This window comes from Marmota marmota, unplaced genomic scaffold (genome assembly GCF_001458135.2).
Source record: "Marmota marmota marmota unplaced genomic scaffold, marMar, whole genome shotgun sequence".
NCBI classification, from domain to species: Eukaryota; Metazoa; Chordata; class Mammalia; order Rodentia; family Sciuridae; genus Marmota; species Marmota marmota.
The window spans coordinates 23,064,611-23,081,463 of NW_026000142.1; the positions used below are offsets into that span (position 1 = coordinate 23,064,611).

Below are 16,853 nucleotides of genomic sequence, written 5' to 3' on the forward strand. Positions count from 1 at the left end.
GAGGGGGAGAGAAGTGGGGGGCAGGGAAGGGGGAGTGGGAAGCGGCTGGCGAACCGGCTTCCCCCTGCCTTAGGCTGTCGTCCTGCTAAGGTCACCCGCGGCGAGGCCACGTTTGTTGGTAATAATTGTTTCCTAATTGGCGATGGAGTCTAAGACGACTCAGGCTCGGGGCTCGCAAATGCAACTTCTTCCGGAGGGCGGGTTCGCGTTTTTGCAGCGCGCCACCGTTTCTGGAGGAGCGGCGAAGGCCCAGATCTGGAAACCACTAAAGTGGGCTGCGCAAACCCAGTGTCTGCGGCGAACTCTTTTCCAGTTGGGGCTCTCTCGGAGGTTAAAACTTTCAAGTGTCCAGAATTAAACTGTACAAGGGCCAAGACTGGGTGGTCGTGCAGCATTGTTTTTGAAACCACAGGAGAATCTGTAGCATTACAACATATTCTGTCCGTTTTCCCGGTTCTTTTCCATGGTCTAGGAAAAGGCAATACCCTTTGAGGTGTTCTTTGGGGACCCAGAAAAGGTGGCCGTATTTATTCACTATACATTTCCCAGGTTTTCAAGTTGCCTGAAAAACATTCGAGTTATATAAGATTTTTTTTTTTTTTTTTTTTGTATTGACGACGTATCAGGAATATAAATAAAGTATCACTTCTCGGAGACAGTTATTTTGGGACCATTAAACAAATGTTGAGAATAATTACACAATGTACAAACACATTTAAGTCGGTGCTTCTCCTTAATTACATATAGACTTGACCATATATAAACAGGAAGAAGTGGGGGGGGGAGGACTTTGAACACAAATTAACCATAAGGAAGTTATTTTTAACCCAATACCTGACTCTTGGAACACTGGTACCTTCCCTGTGCTGTGCATCTTAACTCTAGTGGTGCTGCTGTGCTTACATTAGTGTAATTCACTCCAAAGTTAATTTACCGACATCAAAATGTTATATATCTCCCTGTTTGCTAATATATTATTTCTATTCTATCTATTAAAATTTCAGTAACTGAGAAGTGAAAGCACAGAAGAAAAAATGTGGCAGTTTAGTGTTCATGTTCAAATTGATTCATTTAATATTCCCAAACTCGAATTAATGAATAAACAGGTTTAGAGAACTCCTTAATTTTTGTGTTGGGCATAAAGAATATCTGAGGTATAAATTATTTTCACTGAAATACTTCTGTAGCTCACATTAACCAATAACAAAATCTATTAGTAACACTCTCAAACCATGGGAATTTAAATTGCAATTATCAATTACAGAGAGGCATAAAAATAATGTCACTAATAACAAAATATGAAAAGTTGTTTTAAAATTAAAATCTGGCTACTATTCTCTACTGAATAGTAGAGAAATATATCATTTCTCTGGATAAATACTATTTGGAGATATGTAATCATTAGCTACCAATTTTTTTTTTTTATAGTTAAGATGTGAGGGGACACAATTACTCTTTATTTTTTTAGATTCAGGTGTGTTTATCGGATTTGCAATCTTCTAAGGATCTAGAAGGCTTAAAATGCACAAAGTCTAATATTAAAGAATTCCATGAAATCTAGGCAAAGGAACTGGACAGGCACTTCACAGAACAAAAAATACGATCAGTCAACAAATATATGAAATAATGTTCAACCTCTCTAGCAATTAGAGAAATAAAAATTAAAACTACACTGAGATTTCATCTCACTTCAATCAGAATGGCAATTATCAAGAATACAAGTAACAAAAAATGTTGGCAAGGATGTAGGGAAAAAGGTACACTCACATATTGCTGGTGGGACTGAAAATTGGTGCAACCAATCTGGAAAGCAGTATGGAGATTTCCTCAGAAAACTTGGAATGGAACCACCATTTGACCCAGCTATCCCACTTCTCAGTATAAATCCCAAAAGACTTAAAATCAGCATATTACTGTGAAGCTGCCACATCAATGTTTATAGAAGCTCAATTCACAATAGCTAAGCTATGGAACCAGCTTAGGTGCCCTTCAACAAATGAATGGATTAAAGAAAATGTGGAATATATACACGATGGAATATTACTCAGCCATGAAGAGAAATGAAATTATGACATTTGCCAGTAAATGGAATTGGAGACTATTATGCCAAGTGAAATAAGAGAATCTCAAAAAAACCCAAAGGTCGAATGTTCTGATATGTATCCACATAACTAACAATGAGGTAGGGGGGAAGAAGGGAAGAATAAAAGTACTTTGGATTAGACAAAGGGAAATGAAGGGAGGGGGAATGAGAAAAGGAAAGCTAGTAGAATGAATCGGACATTACCTTCCAAAGTTCACATCTGACTACACGATCAATTTAATTCCATATCATATACAACCAGAAGAACGGAAGTTGTATGCTACATATGTATATCAAAATACATTCTACTGTCATGTATAGCTAAAAATAAAAAATTAGAATTCCATGCAATCTTAGTTCTAAATTCCAGATAACATATCTAATAAATTTTTGTTATGTACAATTTAAAACAAATATCTTGAGGTGTAAAATTCAATTAGGAAGTGTACCAGTTTGACATTCCAATTTAAAGTTTTAATGTTAAGCCCTGAGAATAATTCTATTTAAGAGTTTCTTGTTCATTTTATATGATGTTAGCTTTTATTCTACCAGAACTCTGCACTTACTTTTATTAAAAATGTACTTCTTGTTAAGGTACAGATATTATATAAGTCATACCTTGTTAGTATTAAAATAAAAAGTTTTTATTTAAAAATGTTAAAAACATTTCCTTTAGAGAAACCCTCCTCCTCCAACCATAACAAGATTCTGAACAGTTTGTCCGTGTTTGGACCTAGAGCCACTGATTTAAAGTAAAAACAAAGATGCAACCTTATATTTTATAAAGTATAAAACAGAGTATATATTAATATAATTTAGGAAGTCCAGTCAAATGCCATAATGCTCTGTAAGGTAATCTAAGACTGCTGATGCGCTTGACAGTGCATTAAATACTCTTCTTTCCTGCTTTGAAGTTATCTTTTCCATCATGTACATTAAATGTTGATGGAAACACATGTAAGGAGTTCCAAGTTCAAGAGCGATGTCAACCCAGTCCCAGATGCATTTCAATGGGGTTTCCTCATATCCAGCAAACATGGCTGGGTTTGCTAAGAGTCCTCTTGCAACCATCACACCTACAAATTAAAGCAGACCATGTTTGTCCATACCTTAAGCGCCCATGATTATTAGTTCAAACTCAATGAAACAAACGTAGAATATTAAAAAACAAGTTATGACTAAAGATTTTCACAATGCTCTATTTACATTAGTCTGTTTAATTCAATAATTTAAAATATTTTAGTACCTTTTGAAAATGAATGAAATTAAATGTATTTAAGTTCTTCATTTTTTAAGGCTTCTACATTACAAAATTAGTTTTTAATTTTTCTTTAGGGTAAACCCACAGTGTCATAAATCAGAAGGTTTTCAGTTAAAGTTTATCTGCATTCTCCCCTATAGTAAATTATTACAGTGCTTGGCTTGGTATACCAATAATTTAAAGGATAATGAAACCATATAGGGTTCCTTTGGCTTCTCTGATTACTCCTGAGTTTATTAACTCCATTCTATTCCAGATGCTTTTTTTTTTTTTTTTTAATAATAGGTTATTGGGAAAATTCCTAATTAGTCACTAGATATGATGGTGGAAGACAAGTAACTTAATTTATCCCCATTAAAATAATATAGTTTCTAAGCAGGAGAATGAATAGCATTTTAATAGACTGCTTAGCTTAAATCGGTATGATGGGAAAATGCAGCCCAATATTAAAAGAAAATAATGAAAATCAAATTAACATTACTACCTTATTCTTTTTTTTCCCAATTAAAAGATAAACAAAGCACTTTTTTCTTACCGTCTGTCCCAGTAATCTGCCACACATTTTCAGCCTCTTTTAAACTCCTGATATCTCCGTTAGCAATTACAGGTATAGACATATTTTCCTTTATTATTTTAATGGCATCATAGTGGACTGGCTGATGTCTTTCTTCAACAGTTCTTCCATGGACTGTAATCCAGGAAACTCCAGTTGCTTCAGCCTTTCGACAAAGATCTACGGTTCTGGTAAGGTCATCATGGATCCTATAATTTCAAAATTACACCTATCTGTTCATATCAAACAAATCTTAATACTAAAATTCACTAAAAAAATGGTATTTTATATACTACACTGTTTAGTTATGTTATCATGTCATGCCACTATCAGGAAGGATCTTTTCAGGGATTATTCCCAGCCAAGACCTCAAATTTATTTACTTTGCCATTGGCAACAACAGGACAACAAATGAGTTTTATCTTACCTATTGCTTCTCCCTTTTGGCTTTGATAATGAAAGAGTCATCAAAATACTAAGATAGATGAAGTGAAAGATGCTATGTTAACCCACTAAGTCCAAAGTTTTCAATTTTATATAGGACTGTGGAACATAATGGGTCAAGATTTGATATGAATGCCCCAATCAACAAGTGGAAGAACATACTACTTTATCTGTTAAATATGTTTTTAACTTTTCACCAAAAACACATTACTATAGTTTATTTTTATTGTAATATTTTAGTGCAAATATCTTTTCATTTTTATTCTTGGTGCTAGGAATATTTCTTTAGTGTTAATTAAAGAAAACTTGGAAAAAGTTGAGGGAATAGTGAAATCTTTTAAAAAAGGGAGGTTTAATTTTTGTTAAAAAAAAGGTATTCAGGATTATAAACAGAAGGGTATATATTTGTTTACTAAATGTATTGTTCCAAAAATTCCTAAACCAACTACCAATTTATTTAGGACAGATACTCCCAAATCACCAAACAAAAGAAATATTCTTTTAATTCTTAATCATTAGATTATTTTGTCAACAGACTAAAATATTGACTTTACCTTATTTTAACAGAAACTGAAAATTTGGGGTTTTCCACTTGATTTCTTACTTGTTTCACCATATCTCGAACAAGCTCTGGCTTATTTATTAAGCAAGCTCCATAACCTTCTGCCATTGCCCACCTTCGTAAAACAAACAGAATAACAAATGAATTACAAACAGGTGGAAGAGAAGTTAAAAATTTAAAAAGCACTGAAATGTAAATGTATTTGTATATTTCTTTATTTAGTGATCTGAAATGAATCAGATTTTAAAAACTCATAGATCAATAAGATTAGGAAAACAACCTATGGGAAAAAAAATATAATGATAAGGAAAACATGTTCCCAGATCAAAACCAAACCAAACAACTCCAGGGAAATAGTTTCCGTTGGCAGATCAGAATACTAAATTAGAATTAGTTCAACCAAAACAGATTAAAATATTTGTAATTAACTGCAATTACTTCAGATATTTTAAATACCAAATTTGATGCTTATTGTACATAACAAGAGGTTTTATTAACTTTCAAAATTTTTGGCTTCTTTAACTCTTCTAATGAGTATACAATACATCTAATCTGGTTTGGATTATGATGTACTTAAAAACGTGATTTAATTATTTGGATGCATTTTGAATTGACAGATAAGCTAGTACAGTAGGGATACTGTTGGCAAGTTAAGTACAGCTTACTCAAATCCAGTTACTTAAACCCAACCAAATAACTCTGGCATGAGAAAGGAAAAAAAAAAAAAAAAGAAAAGAATGATTATAATAAGGTATTTTTTTAAGGAAAATAAGAAGAAAATAGGCAGTTTCTATCAAATCATAGAAACACTTTTTAGAGCAAGAATATATATCACATGATAGTAAAATACATTTTAGGGATTATTGTAGCCGCTACATTTCTCATATAATTTTGGATAAGGTTCAAGCAGATCTACACAAAAATGTTATTGATAAGGGGAGACAAAATACTTTTCAAGGGTCTACACATCATTTCAGTCATCAGATAGATCTTTGAATTTATGTTCCTAAATATTTTTTCCTTCCTTCTTTTGTAGAATCCTGGTAGTTTAATTCTATGTTCTTACTTTTTAATTTTTGGAAAACTAGAAAGAAATTTTACCATGTTCATAAAGTTTTTTCTAATCTTTTTGAAAACTCTTCCAACTTCTTTGAGCTTTACCTCTGAGGGCAACCACAGTTAATGTCTATTCCATTCGCATAAGGACAGACTATACGAGCAGCATCAGATAAAAGTCTGGCATCGTTGGCAGCAAACTGAACAATCAATGGGCAATCACCTGATAAAACGAATAGCTCAACATTAAAATCCATAGGAAAAAAACCAAACACACACACACACACACACACACACATACACACACAGGAAACTCTAATGTTTGTACAGGATAAAATAGCAATAAATATTTTTAGCACAAGGAACATCTATTCAAATAAGGTAATATTCAAAAAGATTTATTTAAAATTGAAATAAATTTACACAAATATTCAAACAGCACAAAATTAGATAAAATTAAAAGTATTCCAGTACTTTTTGACGAAAAGACCCACTTCCTAAATGTGGGAGTTAGTTTATTATATCTCAGCAATTTTATATGTAAACCTTTTATATGTAAACCAATCAATGTGAACAATTCCACATACGTTGCTATGCTACCACTCTACTTTTCTTGATCTGGGATATGTACTCAGATGTAATTTCTCTAATATTCCACTGTACAGATGAACCATACACAATTTAGATTGCTTCTTATTTGTGGCTCTTGCAAATACAGCTACAATAGGGATAGTTTTGCATTTGTTTTTTTGTGAAAATATTCATAGAATGGATAAATTACTAGATGTATAACTGCTGAATAGGCATTTAACATTGACAGATATTACAAAATTATCTTGCAAGAGTTTATCAGTATTGATACATAGCAATATGGTTCTTTCTTCACAACTTACCCTACAGTGCTTATCTTAACATTTGTATATCTTTGTGAGCTCTTTTCATGTTTGTAAATTTTTCTGTGTAATTCTATTAGTTATTCCTTTTTTACTATCATTTGTAATTTAAAAAATAAATTAGTTTTACTATTAATCAGAGTGTTTTTATTTTTCTAGTTCTTTATCTCTATTTGTGTTAGAGTCTGTAAACAAGTCAAAATAACACCTGGCATTTTGCCAGGGGAATGTTAAAGTTCGTAAACAAGTCTGGATGGTGCCTGGCAAAATGCCAGAGGGAGTGGTTTGAGAAGTAACAAAAGCAAGCCATTAAGTGTGGAGATTCCTTATTGGTTGACTGATGTATCTAGTTTATGCTGTGTGGAATGTATAAATACTGCTCCTGTCCTGCAATAAACGGCTCCTACTCCTGCTGTATCAACGTACACAAGTTATTCGCCACCCCCCCTGATTATTCTGCTGCAGCCATACTCCGGCAGATGGTGGCCCGTTACGGGGAGCCCCGGGACACTCGGGGGTAAGTGACGAAAAAAAAAGCTGCCCATCCATAGATAGGACGGGAGCAATCTGCTCGTCCCTAGGCAGATAGGGCGAGAGGAAAAATGGCCATTTCGAGAAAATGGAAAAGATTGATACAGTATGTTTGTGTCTTGTTTTGTCTCAGTGTATTGTATTGTCTTTGTGATGAAAATATGAAAGGGGTGAGAAGTAAATTTCTAAGGGAAGAAGGCACCCCAGTGGAACCAAGAATAGTTAGGGCATGTGTTGATAAGAGCCCAGGAACTCTAGTCAGAAAGAAAAAGAAAGTTCAGAAGAAGAAAGATTATCAGGAAAAAAGTTGCAGCAAAAGGCTATTACTAAATACTTTTCGTTACCGGAGGGTGCGTGAAGCGGAGAGGCGGCTGCCGAGTGTGCAAGCCGGTCACAGCGCAGCAAGGATTTTCCAAGAGGCGGCGGCGACTGGCCCTTCCCCGCCTCCTGGCCGGGGAGCTGGCTCTTCCACTGCCGCGAGCCCAAATCTAGACCTGACCTGGAGGCACAGTCTCGCAGGCTCTTGCTCCCTGTGCCCAGTAGCAGTTTGAGTCCGGGACACTCCCCAGGGCCATCTGGGGCTGCCCAGGCACTACAGCCAGCAGAAGACGCTACTGGTGTCCCTGATGTTTGGTCATTTTCAATGCCAATAACTAAGCTACAATGGTTCTCCCACACCTGGAAGCTGATGAGTAATGAGCACTATTAATGCTTATTTCAAATGCAAAAAAACCTTGAGATAATGTACTAAATTGTTCAGAAGGTTGTTTTCTTAGTGGAATGCTACAAGATTTTCTTTAGCCATCCGGAGTTCCTGCCTTCGGTCCAGTGCTGGTGAAGACAAAGGTGGAAGAATTTCCAGTGTTGCTGAAAACCTGATGAGACTTTGGCTGAGAACCGGACGAGACTTTGGATCAAGCTAGCTGCCTGCAGAACTTACCTAGACTGTGATTTAAGCTAGCTGCCTGCAGAACTTACCTGGACTGTGATTTACCTGGACTGTGAGTTAATCTATTGAGACACTGCTTTACCTGGACTGAGACAACAAACTATAATCTACAACAAATTGTAACTCGGTACCTTTGCAAATGGTGTCATTGCTGGTATAATTTTTCCAAGGGCTTCTTGCATGGAGCCATCAATTTGCTTGGTATTGTGACATTTTGTATCCTCCCCTTCTGCTCGCAGCAGATTATTTGTGGTGTTTATGTAAAAACCACTATGGTCGTTATTTAAATTAAACAAAAGGGGGAAATGTTAGAGTCTGTAAACAAGTCAAAATAACACCTGGCATTTTGCCAGGGGAATGTTAAAGTTCGTAAACAAGTCTGGATGGTGCCTGGCAAAATGCCAGAGGGAGTGGTTTGAGAAGTAACAAAAGCAAGCCATTAAGTGTGGAGATTCCTTATTGGTTGACTGATGTATCTAGTTTATGCTGTGTGGAATGTATAAATACTGCTCCTGTCCTGCAATAAACGGCTCCTACTCCTGCTGTATCAACGTACACGTTATTCGTCACCCCCCCTGATTATTCTGCTGCAGCCGTACTCCGGCATATTTGCATATTATATATAAAAGTTTAAATTTTAATGTAGCTAAAGATAGCATAGCTTTCCTAGGTTTTAAAGACCATGATAAACTCTGAATAGATCTAAATTTTTCTGAGGACTACCAATATAAGATTCACTGGGTGTTTATAAAAATGCAGATTTCTGGACATCGCCATAGTTGTACTGATTCAAGATCTCTAGGGCAATCCACTGACTTGTAATTATGATGGGGTAGGATCTGCTTTTTTATTCATGTGGACATAGGGTGCTATTCCCTTTTCTACTTTGTTATAGAATTTCAACTTAACAACCATTTATTGGGCAAACAGATTTCACATTGTGTTAGTTCTTGAGGACAAACATCAAGCTATGTTTATAGCTTGAGCCCTCAAAGAACCCATCATCTAGTGGGAAAGAGTAGCACAATTAATGAATATATTTTAAAAAGTAGGATTAAGTGCAATAAAAGGAGATAGGGCACAAGTGGAGAATGATTAGGAAAGATTCCCTGGCTACAAACTTTGAATACTGAATTAAGAATCATGAACTGTAATTTGCCTTAGGCTCCCAAGTCACTAACGTTACAGGTGCAATATTCTAGGTAGGGAAGTGTGAGAGAACAAGGTATATTCAGACACATAAAATAATGTAGTTTTTTTTTTTTTTAAATATTTTTAGTTGTAGATGGACACAATAACTTAAATTTTTTTATTTTTTTATGTGGTGCTGATGATTGAGCCTCATACATATTACACAAGTGCTCTACCAGTGAGTTACAACCCCAACCCTAATGTAGTATTTTTGAAGAATAAAGTTGTGGGCTAGGGGAAGAAACTAATGGAAGTTAAGGCTGCAGAAGATTTATTCACAGGCTAGTAGGTCATGAAGGACTTGGCATCTTATCCTCAGGTGCAGAAATTTTAGTCTTTAAGTCAAGGGTTCTCAAACTTTGGCAAGTTCAGAATTATTTGAACACTTTTCAAAATAGATTGCAGGACCACATACCCATAGTTTTTGATTCAGTAGGATTGGGGCGAAGCCTAAAAACTTTCATTACCCTTTTTTTTTTTTTTTGAGACAAGATCTTACTGTTGTTCATGCTGTCAAATTGACACTTTAGATAGGTCACTTTGAGCAGTATGGAGATAGTTTGGAGTGGTACAACACTATAGACTGTAAGACAGAGATCTATTCTGATAGTCCAGGGGAGAGGCTGGACACCTGAAGAAAGGCTGACCATATATTTTGGTAGATCACCAATAACCTATAAAGCACTCTGTATTATATGTAAAATACTAAAGGCATTTAAAAATGAAAGGATTTTGGGGCTGGGATTGTGGCTTAGTGGTAGAGCATGTGCCAGGTCCTAGGTTCGATCCTCAGCACCATATAAAAATAAATAAAATAAAGGTATTGTGTCCAAATACAACTAAAAAAAAAGAAAGGATTTTATCATATAAACTAAGATAGGTTGTGCCTGATTAGATAAGTAGCTGAGTTACAAACAAAATTTTTTTTGGTAAGTTTTACAAAGTAAACAAACTATGGGTTTCACATACCTTGGTTTGTGGTAAATTCACTGTCTCTGGCTTTTGTAGATCTGACAAAATCAGCGGCAACTATCATTGGTGTATAACACAGATCACAACAGTATTTTCTTACTAGTGTTCTAAAAGCCAACCTGTGAGCATATAAAACTTAAATTATGCATTTAGAAAACACCAATAATCATATCTATTTATAAGTTTAATTTAGTTGATTATTAAATATTTATTAGGGAGAGTTCTGTCCATGAGAAGACAGAATAGCTGTATTTTTTCCTATTCTTCCTACTAAATATAACTAAAAACCCTTTATATTATATGTAAAATAAACACAGGAAATTCTGAAAAGTTAAAAGAGGCTGCCAGGTTAAAATAAGAGGTGGTAAGCTCCTTCAGTTTTATAAACTCAAATACCCCAGCCTTGGGACTGAAGAAGCTGATCTGGAATCACCAGTGGGTGCTGAATAGCCTACAGAAGTCCGTCTAGTTAAAAGACTAGGAAAGGGGAAGCCAAGCATGACACAAAACTTTTTTATGGTAATGGTTCAAATTCAATCAAACATTATAGAAGAAAGCTATGGCCTCACCTCCACTAGAAAAGGTCAAACGGGGACTTCTACCCCCCTCCAATGTTGTAACAAGGTGCTCCAACATCCCACAGTGGTGGTGTTCAAGAGGACCTGGTAGGGATCTGAGACTTTCATCCCTATTGACCTGTGAGGGCCCCAATTTTAGTGGTAGTAGTGTAGACCACATGAGGAGCACAGACTTCCATGTTTACTCAGCAGTAATAAGGCACTCTCTTCCTTGGGTGTGTTGTCAGAGACCATGTGGAAAGCCAGGACTTTTAGTATTGCCCAGTAGTTATGAGGCCACCCCCACCAAAAGGAATTGGAACTCTCATGCCTTCCTACAGCAACAAGGAGGCCAAGAACCTAGACTTACTACTGACAGCAAGGAGATGATGCCGTTCTCCCCACCTTTCCCTGCTAGAGAAGGTTCAATATTCAAAATCCATCAGTATGAACTATCATATTAATATGCTAAAGAAAAAACACATAATTATGAGTTTAGCAGAAAAAGCATTTGACAAGATACACTTATTCATGATAAAAAAAATTCTCAGAAAAACAGAAATAGAGGGGAACTCCTTAACTTGAAAAAGAATATTCACAAAAAATTCGACAGAACACTTTCCTCCTAAATAGGAAAAAGGAATGGATGTCTGCTCTCATCACTCACATTCAACGTAGAGATGGAACTTCTAGATCAGTGCAATAAGGCATGGGAAAGAAATGAAAGAAATAAAACTAAATCTGTTTGTAGATGACACGGTTGTTTATATAATCCCAAGGAATTTACAAATAGCAAACAAAACAAACTCTCAGAATTAGGAAGAGGGCTCAAGAACTTTGTAGGATATAAGATCAACATACAAAAATTAATTGTATTTCTATATACTACTAGTAATGACCACATGGACACCAAAATTAAAAATACAATAATACCATAAACAACAACAACAACAAAAAAAACTGGTGCTAAGTTTTCCAAAAGATGTACAGAACTTGTATGCTGAAAACCACACAATGCTGATGAAAGAAGTCAGAGAAAATCTGTATCAATGAAGAGAAACATCGTTTTTATGGATTGTGACATTCAACATAGATAGGATGTCAATTCTCCTCAAATTGATATGTAGGTTTCATTCAATTCTTATGGAAATTCCACAAGATTTTTTTTTTTTTTTTTTGTAAACACACAAAGATCATTCTAAAATTAAGTGGAAAGCAAAGCAACTAGAATCAGGAGGTTATCAGTCCCTTGATTCCAAAACTTGTTATATAGCTACAATAAATAATCCACATACTGTGGAAATGGTGAAGGGATAGACACATAAATCAATGAAACAAAATACAAAATACTGATTTTTTTTTTTTTTTTTTTTAGTGAAGTAGCAGAAGTAATTCAATCAAGTAAAAATAGACTTCTCAACAAATAGGGCTAGAGTAACTGGACATTTCTAGGCAAAAAAAAAAGAACTATCTAACTCTCACACTTACACTAAAATCAATACAATTGAATCATGATCTTAAATGTAAAGCATAAAATTATAAAAAACTTTTAGGAAAAAACTTTGGAGAAAATCTTCAGAATCTGGAGCTACACAAAGATACATTACACTTGACACCAAAAGCAAAATTTATACAAGGAAAAACTGATAAAATGGACTTCATCATAATAAAAAACTTTTGCTTTGCAAAACACCCTGTAAAGAGAATAAACTATATAATCTGAGAAAATATTTGCAAGTCACATAGTTGACAAAGAAGTCATATCAAGACATCTCAACACTTAATAGTAAACAAAAATATAAACCCGGGGCTGGGATAGTGGCTCAGCGGTGGAGCACTCGCCTAGCATGGGCAAGGCCTGGGTTCCATCCTCAGCACCACATAAAAATAAAGGCATTGTGTTGTGTCCATCTACACCTAAAAAATAAATATTAAAAAAAATAAACCCTATTCAAAAATGGGCAAAATGTTGAATAGATATTTCTACAATAAAGATATACAATTGGCCAATAAGAAAAGATGCTCATGTCACTAACCTTATGGAAATGAAAATCAAAATTACGATGAGATCCACTTTACACCCAGTAGGATGGGACAGGATAAGTTTTGAAAATTCCAGAAAATGATGAGTTGGCAAGGGTGTGAAGAAATTAAGAACTCTTGTGTAATGCTGGTGAAAAGGTAACATGGTATGGCTTCTATGGAAAATAGTATGAAAGTTCCTCAAAAAGCATAACACAATTACCATGTGATCCAGCAATTCCACTTCTGAATATATAGCCAAAAAGAATTGAGATATTTGTGCATCCATGTTCATAACAGCATTATTTGCAATAGCTAAAATATGGAAGCAATCCAACTGTACATCGATCAATGAATGGACAAAGAAAATGTAGCATTCACGTACAATTAGCCTTAAAGAAGGAGCTGGGCATGGTGACTCATGCCTGTAATCCCAGCAGCTCTAGAGGCTAAAGCAGGAGGATCTCAAGTTCAAAGCCAGCCTCAGCAAAATCGAGGTGCTAAACAACTCAGTGAGACCCTGTTTCTAAATAAAATACAAAATAAGGCTGTGGATGTGGCTCAGTGGTCGAGTGTCCCAGAATTCAATCCCTGGTATCCTGCCCCCCCCCACGCCTTGAAAAAAAAAAGAAAGGAAAAATCTGGTATATGTTACAATATGAATGGACATTGAAAATATGCTAAGTAAAAAAACTAGTCTCAACAACTATATGATTCCACCTACAGTACTTCAGATAAGTAGAATCATAAGAAAAAGTAGAGAAACAGTAGAATAATGGTTGCCAGGGTTTAGGTGGGGAGAGGAATGGAGTTATTGCTTAAGGGTTTTTTAAGACTAGAGAGTTTCAGAGATCAGATGCATGATATGGAACATAACAGTGCTGAACTTTACACATAAAAATTATAAAAAGATAAATATTATATGTATTTAATAATAATTTAAAAAACCACAAGAATAAAAGATCAATATTAGGATATGGGCAAAAAGCATTAAGAAACATTTCCTCAAAACTATACAGTTGCCAAATAAGCACATGGAAAGAAGTTTAACATCACATACAGGACATGTAGAAATTAGAAACACAATGAGGTATCACTATATACCATTAAAACAGTTAAGAACAAAAAACCAAAACACTGCTATTATCAAAAGTAGGTTAGAATGAGGAGAAACTGGATTTCTCATATAGTGCTAGGTAGAAGGGTCAAATACTATTGCTACTCTAGAAAAGTCTGGCAGTTTTTTCAAAAACTAAACATCTTATGATCCAGCAATTACATTCTTATACATTTGTCTCAAGACACATATTCAAACAAAAACCTGTGCATAAATGTTTATATCCATTTAATATCTACTATACCTTATAGATGGGAGTTATAAATGCCACCATTTATAAAAACATAAAATGTGACACTTGCAGAGATGATTTGCTCAGGCATGTGCACACACACATATACTAGGCACCAGGACTCATTTCTAGATCATGATTCCAAAACTAGGAATTGAAGAGTCCATATAGTGGTCTTACAGTACTTAAAAAAAAGGCAGAACGAAAAAGGGAAATTATGCCTCAGTTCATTAACATTTAACAACACTTACTTTGAATATCGAACCATTGGGGCACAGATTTTCACCAGCTGCCCAGAATGAAACATTTCTATTGGATCTTTTTTTCTTTCTTGACATATTGTGGTTTGTATGGAGTCACACTTCATGAATATAGATTTATTTCAAATCTGAAAAAGACAATCCATTTGCACTTGGAATATCCTTTCTCTAGGTGAATTCTCATCATTCTAAATTTCAGTTGCCAATGATATTTATTTTTCATTAGGTTTGTGGGATCAGAATTTGTTTTAGCTTCTTTTCATATTATTAAATAGATTATCTCTTTCTCTCTCTCTCTCTCTCACACACACACACACACACACACACACACACACAATGGGATATTACTCATCCATAAAGAAGAATGAAATTATGGCATTTGTTGGTAAATGGATGGAACTGAAGATGACCATGCTAAATGAACTAAGCCAATCTCCCAAAATCAAAGGTTGAACCTTCTCTCTGATATGCAAAGGCTAACACACAATAAGGTGGTGGTGGTAGGGAAACAAGTTCATTGGGTAAGACAGAGGGGAATGAAGGAAAGGGAGGGGGAATGGGAATCGGAAAGAAAGTAGAATGATTCCTAACAACTTTCCTAAATTCACATATGAATACACGAACAGTATAACTCCACATCATGTTCAACCACAAGGATGAGATCCTTAGAAGTAGAATGTTATATTCCATTATGTATAATATGTCAAAATACATTCTACTGTCATGTATATCTAAAAAGAATAAAAACTAAGATAAATAATAGAAAAGGAATACCACAGAATTCTACTTCTAAGATAAATCAAAGTTGAAAACTACATGAGATAGTTGTAGAAAAACAAGATAGAAAAACTACAAGATTTTTTCTAGTATACCATATTACTTTTATTATTTTTTTCCGTTTTATTTTCTTTGGCATTGATAAATCAAGGTATTTGATTTGAATAATTTCCTCCAAAATACTGTGTATGTCTGGTACTCGGAAATATCCTGTTTTATTCAGGAAAATTAAATGCCATTATAAGAACAACTCTAAATAGCACTTCAAAACATAACTTGTTATTTTTATTCTTTATGATCATAAGGCAAAAAAAAAAAAAAATAGTGCAGTTTGGGACATGCCAAAACACTAGTTTGGTTTTTTATGGATAATGAAACATAATGTGAAACTGAGCACACTGCCCCAGGCAATTCATGTGACCTTCACTCAGAACACTGACCCCATTCGTATAATTGAGATAAAATTATATTAAGGAAAACCCTCTGAGATAAAGTCAAGTCAAAGGATAATGCGCAGTAGCGTGAGACTAGCTCACCTGAGTGGTTACGAGTATTAAATGAGTATAGATTTACAAAATAATTTAGAACACCCTTTAGCAACTTTCGTTCCCAAGCTTTTCCCGCCTGTTTTTATCCCTGGATTGCCAATCAAGGCGTGGGGCAGTTAATAACACCCGCCTGCCTAGAGTGTGCTGTGCCAGCGAAGCGCCCAGAAACCTCCACTATTGTCTCTTGCCCCGCGTCGCAAGGCCCGGGTTCTTAGGTTTAATACTTGCTTTATCTTTTCTTTCTAAAATATGCGCCACGGTCACGTTCCGGCGCCCACCTTCTCCTCAGTCTGAGGAACAACTCCAGCCTCTGGGGCGAGGCTCCGAACTGCGAAGGGAGACAGCGAATAAGCCCTGGGCGGACTCGGCTTCCTAGACTGCGTGGCCGAGCACCGGGTCCTCAGCGCACGAGGGCTCTGGTTCCCACACCACTCCCAGCCAGGCTCTGTCAGCCGCGTGAGCAGCGTTTGGATTACCAGGCGGGCCACAGCCGCGGTCTGTGAAGGCGGGCGGCGCCAGGATTCTGCGTCAACCTGGGCGGGACCTCCTCTCACTGACGCCATCAACCCGGTACCTGCCAACATGGAAGGTGGCGACTGCGGCGCCACTATGGCTGGCTTTGGGGCTCTGGGTTCTGGAGCGGCTGCAGCGACAGTGCGGGAGCTTTTGCAGGACGGTAAGGAGTGGAGTACTGGCCAGGCTGCGGGGCGGGAGGGAATATCCTGCTCGGTGCCTGGGCCAAGGTGGTGGACTCAACCCTTGCTTTGCCCAAAGTTTTCTGGGCTCGACTTGACCACTCCCCTCCGCCCGGTCCCCTGACGTCTGGGTGCAGCCCAAGCCAACTT

The 16,853-nt window shown here is 36.1% G+C and overlaps 2 protein-coding genes across 6 annotated transcripts in view; one reads left to right on the forward strand and one right to left on the reverse strand.

Annotated features, from left to right (window-relative positions):
- Positions 1–2,291: 2,291 nt before the first annotated feature.
- Dus4l (dihydrouridine synthase 4 like) lies at positions 2,292–16,474 on the reverse strand. 2 transcript variants are annotated; one of them, XM_048786110.1, is made up of 7 exons: positions 16,237–16,474; positions 14,675–14,811; positions 10,493–10,614; positions 6,065–6,182; positions 4,896–5,018; positions 3,880–4,106; positions 2,292–3,159 (listed from the first exon to the last, which is right to left on the reverse strand). In XM_048786110.1, the coding sequence occupies exons 2-7, from the start codon at positions 14,788–14,790 to the stop codon at positions 2,912–2,914; spliced, it is 954 nt and encodes a 317-aa protein (XP_048642067.1). In that variant the 5' UTR covers positions 14,791–14,811; positions 16,237–16,474; the 3' UTR covers positions 2,292–2,911. The 2 variants fall into 2 exon arrangements, with proteins under 2 accessions (XP_048642067.1, XP_015343831.1); XM_015488345.2 differs by having other exon boundaries at positions 16,287–16,473.
- The window catches only part of Cog5 (component of oligomeric golgi complex 5), a 360,858-nt gene continuing 360,477 nt past the window's right edge, over positions 16,473–16,853 (forward strand). For 2 of the 4 annotated variants that reach the window (XM_048786107.1, XM_048786106.1), the window contains exon 1: positions 16,529–16,684. In XM_048786107.1, coding sequence (XP_048642064.1) covers positions 16,591–16,684 — 94 coding nt within the window. In that variant the 5' untranslated portion in view covers positions 16,529–16,590. Of the gene's footprint in view, positions 16,685–16,853 lie in introns of all 4 variants that reach the window. The other 2 variants (XM_015488339.2, XM_048786108.1) reach the window with 2 other exon arrangements.